The sequence below is a fragment of the Typopeltis vanoorti genome, chromosome 18 (genome assembly GCF_054136105.1).
Source record: "Typopeltis vanoorti isolate ZY-2024b chromosome 18, IOZ_Tvanoo_1.0, whole genome shotgun sequence".
Lineage (NCBI taxonomy): Eukaryota > Metazoa > Arthropoda > Arachnida > Uropygi > Thelyphonidae > Typopeltis > Typopeltis vanoorti.
This window is the reverse complement of record NC_143566.1, coordinates 108,943,605-108,965,715: the sequence shown is the minus strand read 5'-3', so window position 1 is coordinate 108,965,715 and position 22,111 is coordinate 108,943,605. Positions and strand designations below refer to the sequence as shown.

General features: G+C 33.3%; 1 protein-coding gene across 1 annotated transcript in view; it reads right to left on the bottom strand.

Moving 5' to 3' along the window:
• Nucleotides 1–22,111, bottom strand: part of LOC150097052 (poly [ADP-ribose] polymerase 2-like) — a 184,641-nt gene that overhangs the window by 123,790 nt on the left and 38,740 nt on the right. The window contains exons 5-7 of the mRNA XM_090407855.1: nt 20,441–20,537; nt 9,330–9,425; nt 1,026–1,110 (exon numbers count right to left, since the gene is read on the bottom strand). Of these exons, the coding sequence (XP_090263981.1) occupies nt 1,026–1,110; nt 9,330–9,425; nt 20,441–20,537 (278 nt within the window). The remainder of the gene's footprint in view (nt 1–1,025; nt 1,111–9,329; nt 9,426–20,440; nt 20,538–22,111) is intronic.

The following is a 22,111-nucleotide window of genomic DNA, read 5'->3' as shown; positions in this document are numbered from 1 at the left end:
ACCTTGGGTATACAATATAATATTGCTTCCTCCAAATACCCCCCCCCCCCCGACGATCCTCTGTGCACTGTGAACATCCTTCCTTTGCAAATCTTTATGCCAAGATACTGCACCAAACTGCCTCCTAAGTTATCATAATTACCTGCCTTATAGTTCCACATATACCCCTTAACTGGAATTTCCACGTTTTGCTATATTTGAGTCAAGACCACATGATCACTTCCCCTAATTGGAGGCAATGTAGCCACCTTAGTTATGAACAGGTCTTCAGATCCTATAACAAGATTCAACTCTCAATTACATTCTGCTTCAAGTAATGATCTCTCAGTAAGTGTACAAATTCCATTTCCTTCCTGCAATGTGATCTTTCCTCCTTCCAATCTATGTTTCTGAAGTTGAAGTCCAAGTCCCACATAATAATTACTTGACTTGCACTCATTGTAGCAATCTGATGATGCGTCTTCCATGTTATCACTGGCATTCCGTGGCCTAAAACAGCAAAAAAAACTTTATATTTTTGTCCTATTGGCTTCAATCTCACACCAGATTGATGCAAAGGAACTGCCATCTGCACACCTGACTCCTACTCTTGTTGACTGTAATTCTTCTGCTATCAGCAGTATCTCCACCCATTGTACTATCTATTCTATCCTCCCTGAAAATACTAAATCTATCACATTCTATCCCTGTAATCATCTGCTGTCAGCCAAGTCTCCAAGATGTCATATATTTCCCAAAAAACAGATAGCAAAATGGTGTATCCCCATATTATTAAACACTCCGGATCATGAAGACTGCTTGATTAAAAAAATATATCAATACTTGACAAGAATTATGTTCTTGTTTAATGCCTCCAGCAAAGGTTTAGCATCAGTTTCATTTACTGATTTATTATTATGTATTGCATAACTTTCCTCCCATAGCAGAACAATAAAATTTCACATGCACTTAATTTACCAGGAGAATTTCCTCACTTCATAAATTTTAAAATATTCCAATCAACTAAAAAATAATGAGAACCATACCTAATGGTGCTTTTCTAGCATCATACTGCATTTCCATTACAGCTTCTTCCATGGCTTTAATGTCGCAGATAAGTTCAATCAATGACTGCAAAGATTAAATTGTTATAAATATGCCAAGATAATGTTTCAGAAAAATTAATGAAATATAAAATCAAAATACGAAACACAAAATTCATTATAGTTTCAATTAATTTTTTCTTAACCACCCAACTAGCCATCATTAATGAAATATATTACTCATTTTAAATTTTAGATCCATATTATTTTGATGCTATCCATGTTTGGTGTAATAAATAAATATGCTACTGCCAGTAAGGTGGTTAGTAAATTTAAGTTAATATCATCAAAAAAATTCATGACACTCCCTCACAGAGCATATAGGATACTATGATAACACTGCATTTTTTTAATGTGACTTCCATCCAAGAAAAACTGTAAATCTACAGTATATTAAGTACTGTGAGTGGATCAAGGATTTTTTTCTACTTTTATTATTAATTTTATAACTTTTTTGTATTTTTAGTCCTTTTTTTTTTTACCTTGTCTGGAAATCCTGCTCTAGAGACCAAACATGGAATTATTTCAAGCCATTTCAGGCCTCTAATAAACAGAATGGTGGTCTGACACCAACGATGAAATTCATCTACCACCTAAAAACAATCACATATATCCATGTCTACCACCTAAAAACAATCACATATATCCATGTCTACCACCTAAAAACAATCACATATATCCATGTCTACAGCAGGATTTGAACCGGAAGCATATTGAATGGACAGCAGATACACAAACCACTTGGCCATGATTAAGTTTATATTATTATTTAATTTCCTATCAGCAATTTTCTTCAAAATTAGTCTGTTATTGGACACCAGTAGTGTCAGATTACAGCCTTCTAACTTTATCAATCCACTTAGATTGTAGTCTTTATCCAGGTCTTTTTCCTGACATTCTGGAGTTATGTTAACAATGACAAACATAAGCAAAAAAAAAGTTAAGAATTACTGATAAATGCAAACAATTATTATTGCACCACATTAAATACATCATTATAACTAAAAATATCAATTTCAAAAGTCCCTAATATGTATCAAAGGGATGCACATGATACAATGATACCAATAAAGAAGTCAACATCACTAGCTTTCTATGAATATTTCTCTTCCAAATTTATCTCTTATTTGTCAGATATCCTATACTGTAATTCTGATCTTCAAAATCTACCTAGAACCTAGTCCTCTTCTTGGTTATTTTGCTGACATCTTAAAATCAAAGACTTGTTTTTCTAATCTGTTGTTTTCCATTTAGTTGAAGTAACCATATCATCTTAGATTATTTCTGCTCATATTTTTTTACATTTTTTATTTATTAAATGTTAACATTTTTCTGTTGTTATAGGGTTTATCTGATTGTTCCCCTTTTTATGCTGAGTGATAAGGAAAGTAGATTTGTTTCTGGATGATTATGTAATTTTTGCCACTGAGCAAATATCAGAATGGGAATATAAGTTCTTTTCTAGCTTTCAGAAAAGATTCACTCAAATAAATAAAGATAAATGTACATAAAAGTAATCTGTTACCTTCACACACGGGAGTAAGCTGGATGATCTTCCTGATAGTTTACACATTTAGTTTTTCATTGCAGAGCAAGATTGGTTATCACGCTCTTTACTACCACATCAGGCACAGGTGGCAGAGCCATGAAAACTTTCGATATCTATCTCTAATCCAGAGTATTTTAATAATAAGATGCGACACCTTTTGACTACTCGTATATGAATATATGACTTCTACATTAATTCAACCTTGATATCACTTCTGGGTTTGGCTCCCACTGACGAGACCTCAATAAAAGTCAAAATCAATCTGGGTAGTGGCCCTTCCCATAATGCATAGCATTATACTTGTCCTTAAGGATATGTGCATTGCATTATGGGATACTAAGGCAATTGATGTGAAGTCATTAGCTTCTATATACAAGTAGCCCAGTCTTGAAGTGACTTCATGCCACACTTTGCTTATGCTTGGATAAAGAAAGATGAAACCAAGAATATAATTTCTTGGCATCAATTTATGGCCAGTACCATCGCTGGGAGGTCCTCTCCACTATGAACAGGTGCCTCACATGGAGGAGGTCAGTCACAGCTGAAGTATATGATATTACACCATTAGAGTTCAAAGGAACAACTGTAGAAAGTTGCAGATAAAAATAATTAAAAATGACTTAATTTAAAATACTTATGAACAATTAACAGTGATCGTTTCCCAAAACTTGGATATTATCTGATCAGTTTAGGCTCAGACGATTTCATACTGTTTCGCATGTTTCAAGGAAATAATTATCGAATTTGAACATGATGAAGTAGTTTTGTTCCAAAGAACTCTGTGCTTAGTATCAATAGCATGAGAAGCAAGGCCAGACTTGTTAGATTCCAAAAACTTAATATAGTCTTGATGTTCTCTAATTCTAATCAAGGCAAAACAGCCAATCTGTCCAAAATAGCAAAGATGACATGAGCAGGATACTTGATAGACACCTGGTAAGGAAAGAGGTGGTAATGTATCCTTTGTAGATGGTAGGAAGGAAGACAGTTTCCGAGTTTAAAGGAAACGTATAGATGGAATTTACGAAGAATCCTTGCTATTTGTTTCGGAAGTTCCTTTAAGGTAGAGTATTGAAATTCTTTTCACATTGGATTGTAGTCTGGCAGAAGAATGATAATTATCAATAATTTTTTGAATGCATGTATCCATTACATATCAGATTGCATTTAATTTTATTCGGTTCATCTAATAAAAGGGAATAAGAAGTGCAGATTGTATCACAAATAATACCATTTTCTGTGATGAATGATGGTGGGAGGATGAGTGAATATATCTGCCAGTAAAGGTTAGCTTCTGATAAACTGAAAATTCAACATGATTACGAATTATTAAGGTATTCAAAAAAGGTAGTTGGTTATTGGATTCATGTTCAATAGTGAATTTGATATGTGTGGCATGTATAAGGAGTTCATTTTCTCTAGGAACTGAAGTTCTGACTCAGAGTGGGGCCAGACTGCAAATAAATCATTAACAAAATGTAACCATACACGAGGCTGAGGAATTCTAGTGTAAAAGAGTCCTTTTTCTAGATGCTCCATAAAATAATCAGCTAAGGCCAGTGACATTGTACTGTACATTGCTGCTCCTTCTATTTGTTTGAACAACTTATTATGCCATGTAAAATAGCCTGCAATGATGGTGAATTTAAATAGGTTAACAATATCTTTTGAGAAATCAGATCCTAAAACTGAAGAGTCTCTTATAATATGTTGACAAATAGGGATACTACATCAAAAGAAACCATAATCTCATTATTAGCTGTATATAGATCTTTTATTTTCTCTTTAAAGTCAAAATTTTTTTTGATATAAGATCTGGTGTGGTTAATGAGATTCTGAAGATGATGATGAGATATGTTTTGCAAGATAGTAAGTTGGAGTGCCAATACAGTCCATTATTGGGTGTAGTGGATTGCCATCCTTGTGTATTTTAGGAAGACCATAAAGACGAGGCAGATGGGCATGATGAATCATAACTTCTCAACAGTAGTGGTATATCAAAGTATTATACATTGTCTAATAATTTATTGATTTGATTTTTTTGTTGGATCCCTGCTGATAACACTGGAAATTGACCTATCTCTTAATAAGATATTAGTTTTACGATTCTACAATTGTTCCTTTGAACTCTAATAATGTAATATCATATACTTCAGCTGCAACCAAGACATGACCAATATATGCATGATTTATGACCAATTATTGTGATTCATGTTTTGAATGTATTTAACAGCCTTCCTCAACTCGACGATGTGCACATGACGTTGGATGAAATATATTGGAGTTTTGAATACAATTCTATATAATTTTTGTTATATGTGTAAGCCATCAAGTTATTTTAATATGTCTAGTGCATGTGTTTCATTAAAACTATTTATTGTAAAAGTCTCAATTTGTAATGAGACATAATCTGCACACCTTCTTGGAACAGTTTCTAGCTGCTGTTACAGTTCCATGTAGCATAGTATACACCATGATACTGAATATAACTTTCTTTTACTTTTAAGTATTTAGGCTGAAGTGCTTCCCCCTCTCCACAACACAAGGTAATTTGGCATTATGCAAGATTGTCTTGCATAATGTCAATTTAATGTTCTGCCTATTTCTAATATGATGTTAAATTTATTTAAATTGATTCCCAACCAAAGCAGCTGTTTATTTTATCTATTTCCATACTTGATTTGAAAATTTTTCTAAAACTTGTACCTACATAGCTTAAATATTTTACTTTCACTTTCAGTCATGCAACTCCTGATGAATGAAAGTTGTCAGTTATGTAAATAGCAAGTTATAAACAAAATGTATGACTGTAGTTAGTGCATAACACACATTATCTTCATAAAAAAATTACATTTATTTCTACGAATCCTAAACAAAGAAAATAACGAATCAATTCCATAGAGTTTTATTTCCTTGTTTTTCATACATTTTTCACATTTAAATATTTTCCTAAATATGTGTACAGTAATACACCACCATTCGATGCTTTGCTTTATGATGACCACTCATACAATGCTTTTGAATTATGACCAATGCCCATTTATATAATGTTACATTTATTCATATGATGACTTTAGAAACATGACGCTCACATGAATCAACCACAACTCAGTTTGTTTCCGACATGGTTGCAGTGTTTTGGTGTTTCGCTGTGAATTATAAACTGTTTATAACTATAATTTTATTGTTGTAAACAATGGCAAATAAATTTCAAAGGGTGTGCTGTTGTTTCCAGTGAAAAAAAGAGTGGTAAACCTATTAAACAGTAAGATTAAAATGATTAAATTTAGTGACGATGGTGTATGGGACACTGAAATAGGTAATGGGTTAAACTTACCTTGCACTACTGTTATAGTTGTTAAAAACAAAGATAAAGTGAAAAGTGCTACACTGGTTAATGCTCCAATTATCTGTAAATGTGACAGTCTTATTGCCGAAATTTATGCATGTGACTGCTTAAAAATATTATTAAACCATTACATATATCTACAAGTGAAGGGGAGAAAGGGCAGTGATTTTCTATATGACAACTGTCTGAAACCTAATGTGTCATATGACTGAGGTATGTCTGTATATGAAGAAACACGTTATCACAAATTTAAACTCCTTCATATTTTAACATCCTTCCTTTGAGAAATTTACACTGTAAGAATATTTTATTATAAATTTCTCTTAGTATTCAACTATTTCTCTGTATTTTATTTTGTTATTCTCTGCAAGAATATTTCTTTGTAAGATCCAAATAATGAAATGGATAGAAAGACCTGCATTAGCAGTTCAAGTTTAGTTAATTTAATGGTTTTTAATTTACAGAATAATAAGAAAATAATTAACATTTATTTCACTTATTTGGTAGAGTACAGCAAACAAGTTAAATAAATATTAATTATTTTCTTATTATTCTTGTGTTGTGAATTACTGCTAAATTAACTAAACATCCAAAAACACTTAAATAATTCTACACAGTGACATTTCTTCAACTGCATGAAGTTGCTTAAAAGAACGTTCAATGGCAAAGTTGGTATACAAACTAAGAGAGAGAGAGAGAGAGAGAAAGGGTGAATGAATTGCACTCAAATGGATAGGAAAATGTTGGCTGAAAAAACAAGTAAATTGAGTAGGGCGGTTCCAGAAAAGGAAGGCTACCAGCAGTGGGCCAAGAATACTGGTTATATTCTTGGGGCACTAACACTGCTTAACTTTTGGAAAGTTATAATAAGGAGTGATGATACTTATGTCAAGTCTCTTCAGGAAGATTTAATCTTAGATGAGAGTGATTGCAGTTTTAATGTGAATAAATGTATACTGGTGGACCTGAGCCTCAGGAGGTGGATGAAATTAAGGATCTGGAGAGATGGTCAACAGAAACCTGAAGTTTAAAGAGCATATTGCAAGGATTGTATGATAAAGCAAATGAATGACTTGTACAAAGCCTTGATCAGAAAACTATTGTCTAAATTTGGTCATCTGATTGCATCTGTGATGTCCGGAGATGATTCAGAGATGGATAATTCAGGCAATGTGAAAACGATTCTCCAGTGTCAGAAACTGATAGACAGAAATCGAGTAAATGCAAATTGCAGAATTTAATGGATGGATAGAGAGAAAATATATGATATGAAAAAGACTAATTTGGCAAAGGGGTTTTACTGAATTAATACTGAAGGAATTATACACAGAGTGAGAGGGAAAGAACGAGAAGCCATTCCTTGAAGTTGTCTGAGGATGTAGTGGACAAGGGAACAAACAGACTTATGTGGAGGGTGGTGGGTGAGTGAAATGTGTTGCAAATACTATAAGTGTGAATGAGAAAGGTTCAAAATGATATATGCTAACTAGTTGAGTGATGCCTGAAATGAGCCTGCTGATTCCAAGAATTTTGTTAATAATGATAATTATTCTTATGAAAATAATGTTCTAAAAGCAACTGAAAAAAAGCTTAGAAATGAAAGAGAGATTAATGCAAAACAAAGCAGATAAAGTGACATAAAAACTGAAGATATGGGCATTCTAGTATGCAGTAATTTCGTTGAAAAATTATTATACGAAATGAGGAACAGAAATGTGGAAAGACAGCTGGAATAGATAAAAAAAAAAGATAAAATTGTGTAATAAAAATTTGATTGAAAACTTAACAAATTTCATTGAAAGCATCACTTTTTCATTGTTTATGTTTTGAAACAATGAGATATTTCCTTGTTACTAGGTTTATAAATAAAAAAAACTTATATGGGTCAGATCTGGTGATAAGGATAGTTGTTCCATTGTTGTGATAAAGAATATGCTTGTGGCACACAGCTCCAATCAAAATTCACCATTATAAAAGTACTAGTTGATAGTTTTTGATGATGATGATCAATACCATTAGTATTAAAAAACAATCATTAGTATTCACTCTGGTATGTGATATTCTTACTTTCTTTGGATGAGGAGATATAGCCTCCAATGGACAAAGGACTATATCTTTTAACTTCAGAATTGTATTTGAATACCAATGATTCATCACATGTTTAAAAAAGACTGTTTTTTTCAGTTTGTTCATGAAAGCTAGTGAAGATTAATTAGTTTCATTTTCTGGCTATGTAACAGAATAATGGGTACCATCTTCATGCATACCTTCATATCTAAAACTTCAATCAAAATCTGCAAATTAATTCTTTATTCACATTTAAGATCTCAAACATTCTTAAACTTGTTAAATAGCAAAATTTTGGACTTTTCAATGTTTTCAACAGATTTTGTAGTTTTGAATTCATTCAAATTTCAGATTATCATGCACATCTTTCCACTATCCAAAAATCTATGCTACTCAAATGCACAAGACATTATTTTGCAGATTTTGATATTCATAAATATCAAAATCCATAAATATTTCTCAACATTCTATAAGTTTAGGTTGTGGTTTGTGTTACATGTGACTAAAAATTTGTATATTTATCTGATTTGAACAACGAAGTATACTTATTAAGAACTACAACACTAAACGATTCATCCATTTGATAGTGAAGGGTGCATTACTGGTAACTCGTGCAATATTTTAATAAATGATCTCTGGCTTAAATTTAAAATACACAGTTCTAAGAGTTTCTATAATAATTTTCAAATGAATGCCATTTTGTTGTAAATAACTGTTCAGCTATATTTTCCCATCCCATTTTTCTCTCACGTGTTAGGTTCAATGGTTTGTTACTGTGTCTTGGCTTCCTGGGAACCTAATTAATGGTAACATAGGGCAATTAATCCTATCAGCATAATATGTTGTCATTGTCAACTGTGGGTGTTCTTTGGCCGGTTTGCTTCTTTGCAGGATTAAAAATAGTAATTTCTGAGAGAAGGAAAAAAAAAAAAAAAAAGAAGCTTCCATTTCATTATGAGACTGGCTATTTCACTTTCACTTGAAAATCCATGATGCAGGTTCTTCACATCCTACATGGGATTTGAATCCAAATCTTTCCAACCGAAGGGCACCATGAAACCAACTGAGCTACAAAAGTAGCTATATTTTCTATATAATAATAGTTTTTAAGTATGTAAAATACAATAGCACACAGTAATTGCATAGCTATATTGAATAAAGTGAAAATTCCATTTTATAAAGAGAGCTGGTCTGGGTACATTTCCTGTTCCTAAACTAGGAGCCCAAATCAAGAAGCACCAAGACTGTGGATTAAATGTATTTAAATTAACATAAAACATACCTGAATTCTTTGGTTCAATTTGGACTGGGCTTCCTTTGATTTTTTCTTTGCTGCTTTTAATTTTTCTAGTTTTTCTGCTTTTTCTTTTTCATCTTCCTTGAATAAAAAAAGAAAAAAAAATTATATTAAAATTAGACTGATTTTGACATTTACTAAATCACTACATGAAAAGTTTACATCATTACTAACTAACTACCTACCTACAATTTTCTGCCAAATCAATCTGTTACCTGTCAAAGCTACAAGATTGTCAGATCTTATATTTATATATATCTTCTAAGGCACTTTTTACCATATCAATCCACCTATATCTTGGTCTTCCTCTGGGATTTTTTCCTGCCAACCTGACAGAGAACACTTCTTTGGCTAATCTTTCCTCACCCATTCTGTTTAAGTGACCATGCCACCTGATATTAGCTCTGTTCATGCATTCCTGGATGCTGACAATGTCAAGTTCTTTCCTAATATCCTCGTTTTTAATATGATATTGCCATTGATGACATCTGTTCATGCATCTAATCTTTCTCGGACTCTCATATCTGCGACCTCTAGTCTTTAGTCAAGTATTTTACTTCTGATCCAGCTCTCAGATCCAAAAGTTAAAATTGGTTTGAACACTGTCTTGTATACAGCTAATTTAGTGTTTTGACAAATTTCTCTCTTCATATAAATAAATTTATTCAGTTGACTTCCTACCATACCAGCTTTGTTGATTCTGTTATCTATTTCCATATCTAATTTACCATCTTCACTAAAAATCATGCCTAAGTAACTGAAATTTTTTACTTGTTCTATAGGTTCTCCATTCACAATGCAGTTGATATTTTCAATGTTTCTACCTATTTTCATTGTCTTTGTCATGCTGACCTTCATATCATATATATTACAACAGTTATTCAATTCAGTCAGGGAATCTTGCAAGCTTGTAGCAGATTTATTTAGAAGTATAACATCATCTGAATAAAGCAAGGAGCTGCAATTAACATCTCCAATTTTGATATCAGGTTTAATACCACTTTACTTCATAATATGATCCATACAGATAATGAATAACAGAGGGGATAATGTACATCCTTGTCTCACACCAGATTTAACATTAAACCATCTCCCTGTACTTCCTTCAATTCTAACTGCCGACTTACAACTCAAATACAGACTAAGTATTGCTTGATATAATGATCCACTGACACCATACAACTGTAGTATTTTGAATAGCTTCACTCATGGAACCTCGTCATATGCTTTTTCCAGATCTACAAAACTTAAATACAGATCTTTGTTATATTCCTTTTCAACTATTTGTCGTAAAATGAATATGTGATCCTGACAGCCTCTATTTGACCTGAATCCAGCTTATTCCTCACCAAGCTTCTCTTCCACAATCCTTCTCAACCGTTTCTCAAGTATACTGGCATAAATTTTACCAGGAACACACAGTAGGGAAATACCTCTGTAATTCTCACAATCAGTTTTATTTCCCTTTTTATATATGGGTACTATCAGAGCTCTCCTCCAATTATCTGGAATTCGTCCTTCTATCCAGGACCTCTGAACTATGCAGTGTAGCCACTGTAAAACTTGTATACCTCCATACTTGAGCATTTCTGGTCTGATATCATCTATTCCAGTTGCCTTTCCACATTTCAGACCTTTGATGGCTTTTTCTACTCCAAGCATGGATATGTATTCCTGATTGCATGCCTGGTCAGTGTTTTTTTATCACTGTGCTGTCATCACTGCTAGTTTCATTTAGCAATTTTTCGAAGTAATTACTCCATACTTCAAGGATAACTTTTTCTCCAGTTTTCATATCACCTTTGTCATCTCTAATTCCTTTTACAGCACTCTTTCCTCTATTTCTGAGCTTCTTCAACAACCTCCAGAATATCTTGCCTTCTTCTTGATATTTATTTTCTATGTTCTTACCAAAGTCTTCCCATGACTTTTGTTTAGCTAGTTTTACACACTGTTTAGCTTTCTTACATTTCTCTCTGTATTTTCTAAGAGCACAAGCTGACTTATTTGCCAGGAACTTTTGATATGCTTTCTTCTTTTCCTTCACTGCCTCTTACTTCCTGTGTCCACCAGGGAGTTATGATTTTTCTATCCTTGCAGACAACCTCACCACATGCCTCTCTGGCAGAATCAATCAATGTTTTCTTCAGAGCTTGCCACTGAATCTCCAAGGTTTGATTCCTGTTCTCAAACTCTTTCATTTTTTCTTGAATAATGTTTGTATATTTTAGAGTACAGTTCACATCTGAGAGCTGCTCAACTTTTATTCGTTTTAAAACTTTCTTACATATTCTTCTTTTCAACATAATTTTATCCTGCTTAAGACTAAATAATGATCACTTCCAATTTCAAATCTTCTGTACACTCCAGTGTCCTGCACCAGAGAGAAAACATCACTATCAACAATAATACAGTCAATGAGACTTTTCTTATTCCTTGCCTCTTCTCTCCATGTGAATTTGTGCACATTTTTATGTTGGAACATGGTGTTAGTAATAACCAGTCCATGTCCTGAGCAGAAATCCAACAAGTATTTGCCATTATTATTAGCTTTGCTCTTTTCTCTAAATTTTCCCAAAATATTTTTGTATGTCTCACAATCAATTCCTACTCTGCTATTCAGATCCCTAACAAAATCATAACTAAATTACTAATTAATTACTAAATCATACACGCTACAAATATTTTAAAATCATCAATAAAAATACAAGGGTGGTCTGAAAAGTTCTCGGCTGAACAATGAAAAAACAAATTTATAATTTCAAAATTATTTTTATTTTTCAACATAATTTCCCTTAAGACTAATACATTTATTCCAGCGATGCTCCAGTGCCATTATCCCGTCCTTGCAGTGGTTCTCGATAAGATCTGCAAAATACCTCTCTACAGCTGCAATCACCTCTTGATTTGAAGAAAAACACTAACCAGCAGGGCTAGTTTGGGATAGAAGTCAGAGGGAGCCAAATCTGGGGAATAGAGTGGATGTTCTAACAATTCATAGCGCAGATTCCTTAATTTTACCATTGCCAAAATACCTTTGTGGGCAGGTGCATTGTCCTGATGAAAGATGATTTTTTTTTCTTCTGCAAACCAGGTCTTTTCTCATGAATTTTTTCATCATCTGGTTAAAAGATCGAAATGATATTCCCAGGTTATTGTTTTACCCTTTTCAAGATAACAAACAAAATGCCTTTAGCAACCAAAAACACTGATGCCATGACCTTTCCTGCTGATGGGGCAGACTTTATCTTCTTTGGCGCTGAACAACCGGCTTCTGTCCACTGTTCTGACTACTGTTTGGATTGTGGTGTGAAATGGTGAATCCAAGTCTCATCCATAGTAATAAATCAACGCATAAAATCAGTTTTATTCTTGTTAAAATGCTCCAAGTTTAGAGATTTTCATGAGAGTGCATTTTTGATCTGCTGTGAGCAAGCAAAGCACCCAACTTGTGCAAAACTTTTTAATATGCAATTCTTCATGCAAAATATATATCCTACATATTCTTTTGAAATGCCTATAATCTCAGCAATTTCAAGCACTTTGACTTGCCAGTCATCCAATACCATATTGTGCACTTGATCAATGATTTCTGGTGTTGTTACACTTTTTTGGACGTCCTTCGTGTGGATCGTCTTCAAGGCTGGTATGGCCATGTTTAAACTTGGCAGCCCATTTTTTAATTGTTGAAAATGAAGGAAAAGAGTGTCCATAAACGTTTATGAACTTCTAATGAATTTCTTTCGGCGTTAAACCTTCTTTTACAAAAAATTTTATAACGCACGATACTCAATTTTATCCATTTCAAGGGATACAGACAACACTTTTGCTTCAGACAGCTGTATAAAACAAATTACTTGATAAAATGACTTGCAATTTCACATGGATGCTTAGAACAGATGTACCAAGTTAGAAAAAAAAAAAATCTTGCCGATAGTGTTGCCATCTATGACCAGGTCGAGAACTTTTCAGACCACCCTCGTATGTATGTGGATTACTCAGGATTTCTGTAAGGTGAAGATAAACAGAGGAGAGGAGAGAAGAGGAAATTTTCAGAAACGTTTTTTTAATTATTATCATTATCAACATGACATTAATAAAAAATTTAATGACATTTGGCAAAACATTGGACTCCATTTTCTGGAAAAGGGAAAGTATTATATTTGAAAAACAACATAAATATAAAAGGAATCCCAAAGCAATGGCATCACACTTTCATTGCATGCAAAAATATTACCATTTCTGCACCTCATAAATCTTAAAAACTTAAAATATGTTAAATATAACAGTGTGTAAATACACAAATTTTGCTTTGTTTAATTTTTCAATCATTTTTCCAATCATTTACAAAAGCAAAAAACAGATGAAAACTATGACAATGCTCTGAATCCAACTTATTTGCTAACAACAGCATCATTAGTTGGTAATAATAAAACCTCTATTTTTTTTTTAATCTCAAAACAAAAGGTTGTAAATCTATTGTAAATTAGTACCATGGATGTACTAATGGTTAGATAATCCAGCAACTCTACTCTAGAGACCAAACATGGAACTTTTTTAAGCCATTTCAGATCTCCAATAAGCATAGACAGTCACACAAGGCGATTAAATTCATCTTCCACCAAAGAGATTCACATCCATTCATGCCTATGGTGCATTTCAACCCCATGAGAGAGTTTGATGATGACAATTTAATTAACTTCTTATTGTCTGACATCACTGCAATATTGATTCATGAGAAAACTTCTGCTAACACTGAGAAGTACGGTTAACTCCACAAAATCAGCTAGACATTGCAAATGTTCATGTCAAGGGTAAATTTCATCAACCAAGGTTGTCACTGTGTACAGTATATAGGAAACACCATTAACATTCAAAGAAAACACACAAAATGAAAATAAAAAAATAATGACCTAACAGTATTTCCTTCTCTCATACTGCAATACAGGGAAAGATGGGAACAATTAGCACAGTATGTCATGCATTGCCACTTTTGGCTTAGAGTGCCTTCAATTATATTCACTCTGAGGAAGACAGGAAATAATGCAAGCAAAATATCAATGTTTAAGTATAAAAAATTATTTTGTGTAATATTATTGACTTAATTAACATAAGGGTCTGTTGGCCAGTGATTTGTCCTCATACCAAGCAAACTTCTGAGTGTATGACATTCTGCAAAATTGAAAGATCCAATCACTACCCATATGTTATACTGACATATACCCTGTATATGTCAGTATAACATATGCTAACATACGAAGGCACTCAACCTTTGGTTAATAAGACCTTGGAAATGTTCACAGCATCCTATATGGGAAGTGAACCTAGGTATGCCAACTAACAGACATTAGAACTGAGTGCTATGGAGACTACTAAACTCATCTCCGAACTTGTTCTGTAGTTCTGCTAATCTCCTGACTAAGTGGAGGAGAAGGAGAATAATTAATTCCAATCCATTCTCCCTCACTGACATAGTGGTTATAAGATGAATAACAATGATACTATACTTTTTCAGTTAGAATATAGAATAATAATTCTGTGTCCTGAAAAAATGTTAGCTTGAAATCCAGCATAGTATCACCATTTTGTTTAATCACAGAGTGATTAAAATCATTAAATTCATAATTAAATATATGGTCACTGTTCTGAATTTAGTTAAGTAGTCAGTATGATGTAAAATACTGAGAAGTTTCTGAAATCACCAATACAGAAAACATCTGAAAATTTTTTTATTATAAATTATGGAAACAACTATCATGTTATAGTAAAACTTCAGTTTAATATAAATCAAAATAATCACTCAATGTTTCGAGTGATTATTTTGAGTATACAATGAAACAAGCTACATTACAATCTACGACCTACATTACAATTTAACAGTTAACCAAATTATTGTAACTTTACTATTACATGGTAAAGTTACAGTAATTTGGTCAACCATTAAAACCATTGGCATGACCTCTGGTGAAAAAAACAAAAATTTATTGCATCAAAGCTAGAGTCCTGTTATTATTATGTATTTGGTTTCAAATCATTAAGGGATATATTAAGCTAGAGAGCAACATGCTCTCACATAATTACTCATAAATTAAAACAAAACAGTATAGATGGTGGCCAATAAGAGCTGAAATTATTACAGTCCTAAAGTAAGGGTTTGCTGGAAGTGGAAAAGTGTTAAGTGGGCTGAATGTGTGCTATCCAAATGAAGTTTTATGAACAATTTTATTGATGGTATAGCCATTATTGATGCTATAGCCATTATTTATAAATGTATTGCTAATAATTTGTAATTCTTGTTTGAGAGCTTGTTCATTAGAGCAAATTTGCTCTAATGAACAAACTCAAACAAAAATAATCAAAAATTGATTTTCAGAAAGATCAAAAACTTCAGACAAAATCAGAAACGTCATCAAAAAATGCATATAATTTAGATTACAGTAAAACCATAGTTATCCCATTAAAGGTTTATCAGATAAAATAAATAGAATTCTACACCACTATAATCTTAATGCAACTTTTAAACCACCTCTAAAATAAATAAAAAAACATATTCAACTCCTCTAAAGATCCTCTCCTTCCAATGGCCCAACCTGTAACTTACCTTATATTGTTGAAACTGGACGTACAATTCCTATCCATAAAAAAGAACACAAACAACATATTAAATTTAACAATTTTGGTGAAGCAGGCCTCTCAGATCACACTCTTAACAGACTACACCAAATTGATTGGAAAAGTACAGTACCTGTTCTTTACATCATATAAAAACCTGGTATGAATGCAAATTTAAAGAAGACTGTAAAATCTTGATCAACCATCCCAATCTTAACAATAATGGTGGCATAAAAATCCCGAGATTGCACACATTTAGCCTGCTTAATTCAAGTTTTCCAGCTAAACCTTACTTTAGGACTCTAAGCAATAAATTCAGTACTGGTCACCATTTATGCTGATTTAATTTATATGAGTAATTATGTGAGAGCATGTCGCTCTCTAGCTTAATATATCTCTTAATGATTTGTAACCAAATAGGTAACAATAACAGGGCTCTAGCTTTGATGTAGTAAAGTTTTTTTTTTCCCCACCAGAAGTCAGATGAGTAGTTTTAATGGATGACAAACATTACTGTAACTTTAGCATACCATGTAGACTGTAATGCAGATTGTCTCTTTGTATATATTTGTATACTCCAGATGATGACAGATGATTCAGTTTAACATTTGGTTTATGTTAAACTGAAGTTTTACTATATCATGATAGTTGTTTCCATAATTTAAAATAATGAATGCTGATAAGAGAGGAGACCTCCATATAGCCATCAAAGGAATGCGGAAAACCGAATAGGGTTTCTGCCCTAATGTCCAATCCTCACCTTCTCATGATGCACCATTAGGTGGATCATGAGAAGGTGAGGATTGGATACTGAACGAATAAGGATACTGAACCTGGATACTGAACAAATGAGGATGGGCTGCCAATTTGGGATTTAGCCAACCAAATTGTATTCTTATTGGCTTAAACCAAAATTTCAAATGATGGTACAACATGACAGAATTTCATGCTAGCTGGGGCATTGCCCAGTTAAACAAAGCCCCAGTTGTTTTCACCAGGAAACCAGGGCACACAGCAAAAAGTCAGCTACTGGAACATATCCTAAAACCCACACCAACTCAACATAAACAGAGTTCAAGATTGGTATTATCAACATAAGAAGCCTGAATGGCAAAGAAATGGAGCTAGCTGAGGAATTGGGTAAGTACCAGATCGAACATAATAGAGGTGACTAAAACAAAAAAGGCAAAAACTAGAGAGATGTCTCTGAGCAATAAATACAATATTACATTCAGTAATACATACAGTAAATACAATATTATATTGCCTGAATATAACATACAATGCTATATTCAGGCAATGACAATCAAGGAAAAGAAGGACTAGCCATAGTATTCAACAAGAAGATTAGCCTCTAAATACAAGGTTAATCTTCTTGAATGGCAGGCAGTCTCAAGTAGAGTGATGTGGGCAAACTTGAGAATGGGGAACTGGACAATGAGACTTATTTGTGCCTATCGTAACTAATTAGAAGTGGAGGAATTTTTTGAGGCTTTGGAGAAAGCAACTGACACAATGAAAAAGGAAAAGTTGGTCCTTGTTGGGGATCTAAACAGCAGAGTAGGAAATGATTGTCAAACATACAAAAATATTTTGGAAAAATTTGGAGAAAAGAGCAAAGCTAATAATAACGCAAATACCTGTTGGATTTCTGCTCAGGACATGGACTGGTTATTATTAACATAATGTTCCAACATAAAAATGTGCACAAATTCACATGGAGAGAAGAGGCAAGGAATAAGAAAAGTCTCAGTGACTATATTATTGTTGATAGTGATGTTTTCCCACTGGCGCAGGACACCAGAGTGTACAGAGAATTTGAAATTGGAAGTGATCGCCATCTAATCTTGAGCAGAATAAAACTGAATTTCATATTGAAAAGTAAACATGTAAGAAATTTTTAAAGTGAATAAAAGTTGGGCAGCTCTCAGATGCGAACTGTAGACTAAAATACACAAATATTATTCAAGAAAAAATGAAAGTTTGAGAATAGGAACCAAACCTTGGAGATTCAGTGGCAAGCCCTGAAGAAAACACTGGTTGATTCAGTCTGAGAGGTATGTGATGAGGTTGTCTGCAAGGATAGAAAAATCAGAACTCCATGACGGACACAGTGAAGGAAAAGAAGAAAAAGTTCTTTGCAAATAAGTCAGCTTGTGCTCTTACAGAATACAGAGACAAATGTAAGAAAGCTAAACACTGTGGAAAACTGGCTAAACAAAAGTCATGGGAGGACTTTGGCAAGAACGTAAAAAATAAATATCAAAAAGGTGGCAAGATATTCTGGAGGTTGTTGAAGAAGCTCAGAAATAGAGGAAAGAGTGCTGTAAAAAGAATTAGAAATGATAAAGGTGACATGAAAACAGGAGAAAAAGAAATACTTGAAGTATGGAGTAATTACTTCGAAAAATTGCTAAATGAAACAAGCAGTGAACAGTGGTAAAAAAACACTGACCAGGCATGCAGTCAGGAATACATATCCATACTTGAAGTAGAAAAACCATCAAAAGCCTGAAATGTGTAAAGGCAGCAGGAGTAGATGATATTCAACCAAAAATGCTCAAGTATGGAGGCATTAAAGTCTTACGGTGGCTGCACTGCATAGTTCAGAAGGCCTGGACAGCAGGACGAATTCCAGATGATTGGAGTAGAAATCTCATAGTACCCATATATAAAAAGGGAAATAACACTGAATGTGAGAATTACAGAGGTATTTCATTATTGAGTGTTCCTGGTAAGATGTATGCAAGTATACTTGATAAACGGTTGAGAAGAATTGTAGAAGAAAAGCTTAGTGAAGAACAAGCTGGATTCAGGCCAGGATCAGATGTTCACTTTACGACAGATAGTCGAGAAATCATGAGAATATAATAAAGATCTGTATTTAAGTTTTGTAGATCTGGAAAAAAGCATATGACAAGGTACCAAAAGATAAGCTATTCAAAATGCTACAGTTATATGGTGTTAATGGGGCATTATATCAAGCAATACTTAGTCTTTATTTGAGTTGTAAGTCAGACAAGGATGTACATTATTCTCTCTGTTATTCATTATCTATATGGATCACATTATGAAGAAAAGTGGTATTAAACCTGATATCAAAATTGGACATGTTAATCTTAGCTCTTTGCTTTATGCAGATGATGTTATACTTCTAAATAAATCAGCTACAAGTCTACAAGCTTCCCTGACTAAATTGAATAACTGTTGTAATATGGTATGAAGGTCAGCATTAAAAAGACAAAGACTATGAAAATAGAAACATTGAAAATATCTACTGCATTGTGAAGGGAGAACCTATAGAACAAGTAAAACATTTCAGCTACTTACGCACGATGTTTAGCGAAGATGGTAAATTAAATATGGAAATAGACAACAGAATCACAAAAGCTGGTATGGGAGGAAGTCAATTGAAGAAACGTATATGGAATAAAAGAGAAATTAGCTGTATACAAGACGGTGTTCAAACCAATTTTAACTTATGGATTTGAGAGCTGGGTCAGAAGCAAAACACTTGACCAAAGACTAGAGACCGCAGATATGATAGTCCTGAGAAAGATTAGGGGCGTGAACAGATGGCATCAATGGCAATATCATATTAAAAACGAGGATATTAGGAAAGAACTTGACATTGTCAGAATACAGGAATGTTAGTAGAGCTAATCTCATGTGGTATGGTCACACTTAAGCAGAATGGGAGAGGAAAGATTAGCAAAACAAGTGTTTTCTGCCAGAAAAAGACCAAGATGTAGGTGGATTGATACAGTAAAAAAGTGAAGACAGAAATATAAGAGCTGATAATAATATTTCAGTCTTGACAGGTAACAGACTGATCCAGAGGAAAATTGTAGATAGGAAGTTAGTAATGATGTAAATTTTTCATGTAGTACTATCATATCCTGTACACCCCTTGAGGGTATATCAGGCATTTAATGATGATGAATGCTGATCACCACATAACTGTGAAAGAAAGGATCTGAAAATTCTATTCCAATTATTCAAAGTGATACCACTGATTTATCACTGATTAATATTATAAATTATGGATTATGATAGATAAATGGAAAGGTTAGTGAAATAACATAATTATGAATATTTTATTTTGCATGCACTCAATCAATATGCACATTCAATAAATAAGCATTATCAGTTTAAGAACTGTAATTTAACAATATAATTAAAAATAAAATTTACTTAACTCTGTTTCAACAAAGAATAGCTAAGAACTGATTTCTACAATAATATAAAAGCTTTCAATGCCGTAACAACTGGAAAATCATGTTGAATTCAGATGCAAAATTTATAAACACATACTGTAGAGAATTTAAAGTCTCTTCCCTGCAAAGATGGACTGAATTACTAATCAGGTGATTCTTAATTTTGTCCTTTAACATACATTTAAAATCTCAATTTTTTAATAAAAACATTTAAAAATTTTTAAGATAATAAACATTTTCTTTTAAAAATCAAAATAATTCCCTTACCTCAATATCATAATCCATTTTTAAAAGATCATACTTTCCTTGAACTTTCTTGAAATTATCCCGATCCTCCCAGCTATTTTTTGTTTTTTCTTGAAACCTGTAAAAAAATTCAATTCACATGTGTATAGACTATTATGCCATTTTTCAAGAGTATATTATATTGAATTTCTGAAAAGCTAATTTTGTTATGAAAATACTAAAACAAGCCTATGATGGTTTCAAAGCTTCCAATATTTTACCATCAAGAAAATTCTTAAGTGAATTTGAATACCTCTTTTTTCACTATCATGTTCAGATTATGATGTTCATTTTTGGGGTGCTTAAGGGTCAAAGCTGTACAACTGAGAGGAGACCTCCACATAGCCTTTAAAGGAATGCGGAGAACCGACCAGGGCTTCTGACCTAATGTCCAATCCTCACCTTCTTGTGGTGCACCCTGCTGGGTACTACCTGGATACTGAACGAACGAGGATGAACTGGCAATTTGGGATTTAACAGACCAAATTACAAAATGATGGTACAACATGACAAAATTTCATGCCACCTGGTGAGTTGCCCAGTTAAACAAGGCCCCATTGTTTTCACCAGGGAAACAGGGTGAACAGTGAAAATTCAGCTACTGGAAAAAATCTGAAAAAACACCCCAACTCAACATCACCAGAATTAAAGTTCGGTACTATCAACATAACCCTGAATGGCAAAGAAATGGAGCTTGCTGAGGAATTAGATAAGTACCAGATCGACATAATAGGGGTGACTGAAACAAAAAAGACAAAAAATGGTGAGATCTTTCTGAGCAATACATACAAAATGTTATATTCAGGCAATGACAATCAAGGAAAAGAAGGAGTAGCCATTGTATTCAACACTAAATACGAGGCTAAGCTTCTTGAATGGCAGGCAGTCTCAAGTAGAGTGATGTGGGCAAATATCAGAATGGGGAACTGGACAATGAGACTTATTTGTGCCTATGGTCCAACAGAAGGTTCTACTAAGGTAGAAGTGGAGGAATTTTTTGAGGCTTTAGAAAAAGCAACTGACACAATGAAAAAGGAAAAGTTGGTCCTTGTTGGGGATCTAAATAGCAGAGTGGGAAATGATTGCCAGACATACAAAAATATATTGAGAAAATTTGGAGAAAAGAGCAAAGGCAATAATAATGGCAAATACCTATTGGATTTCTGCTCAGGACATGGACTGGTTATTATTAACACCATGTTCCAACATAAAAATGTGCACAAATTCACATGGAGGGAAGAGGCTAGAAATAAGAAAATTCTCATTGACTATATGTTATTGTTGATAGTGATGTTTTCTCCTTTGTGCAGGACATCAGAGTGTACAGAGCATTTGAAATTGGAAGTGATCACTATTTAGTCTTGAGCACGATAAAATTGAATTTCATATTGAAAAGAATAACATGTAAGAAAGTTTTAAAGCGAATAAAAGTTGAGCATCTCTCAGATGTGAACTGTAGACTAAAATACACAAAAATTATTGAAGAAAAAATGAAAGATATTTGAGAACAGGAACCAAACCTTGGAGATTCAGTGGCAAGACTTGAAGAAAACCTTGATTGATTCAGCCAGAGAGGCATGTGGTGAGGTTGTCTGCAAGGAAAATCAGAACTCCATAGAAAAATGCGAACTCCATAGGGACACAGGAAGTTAA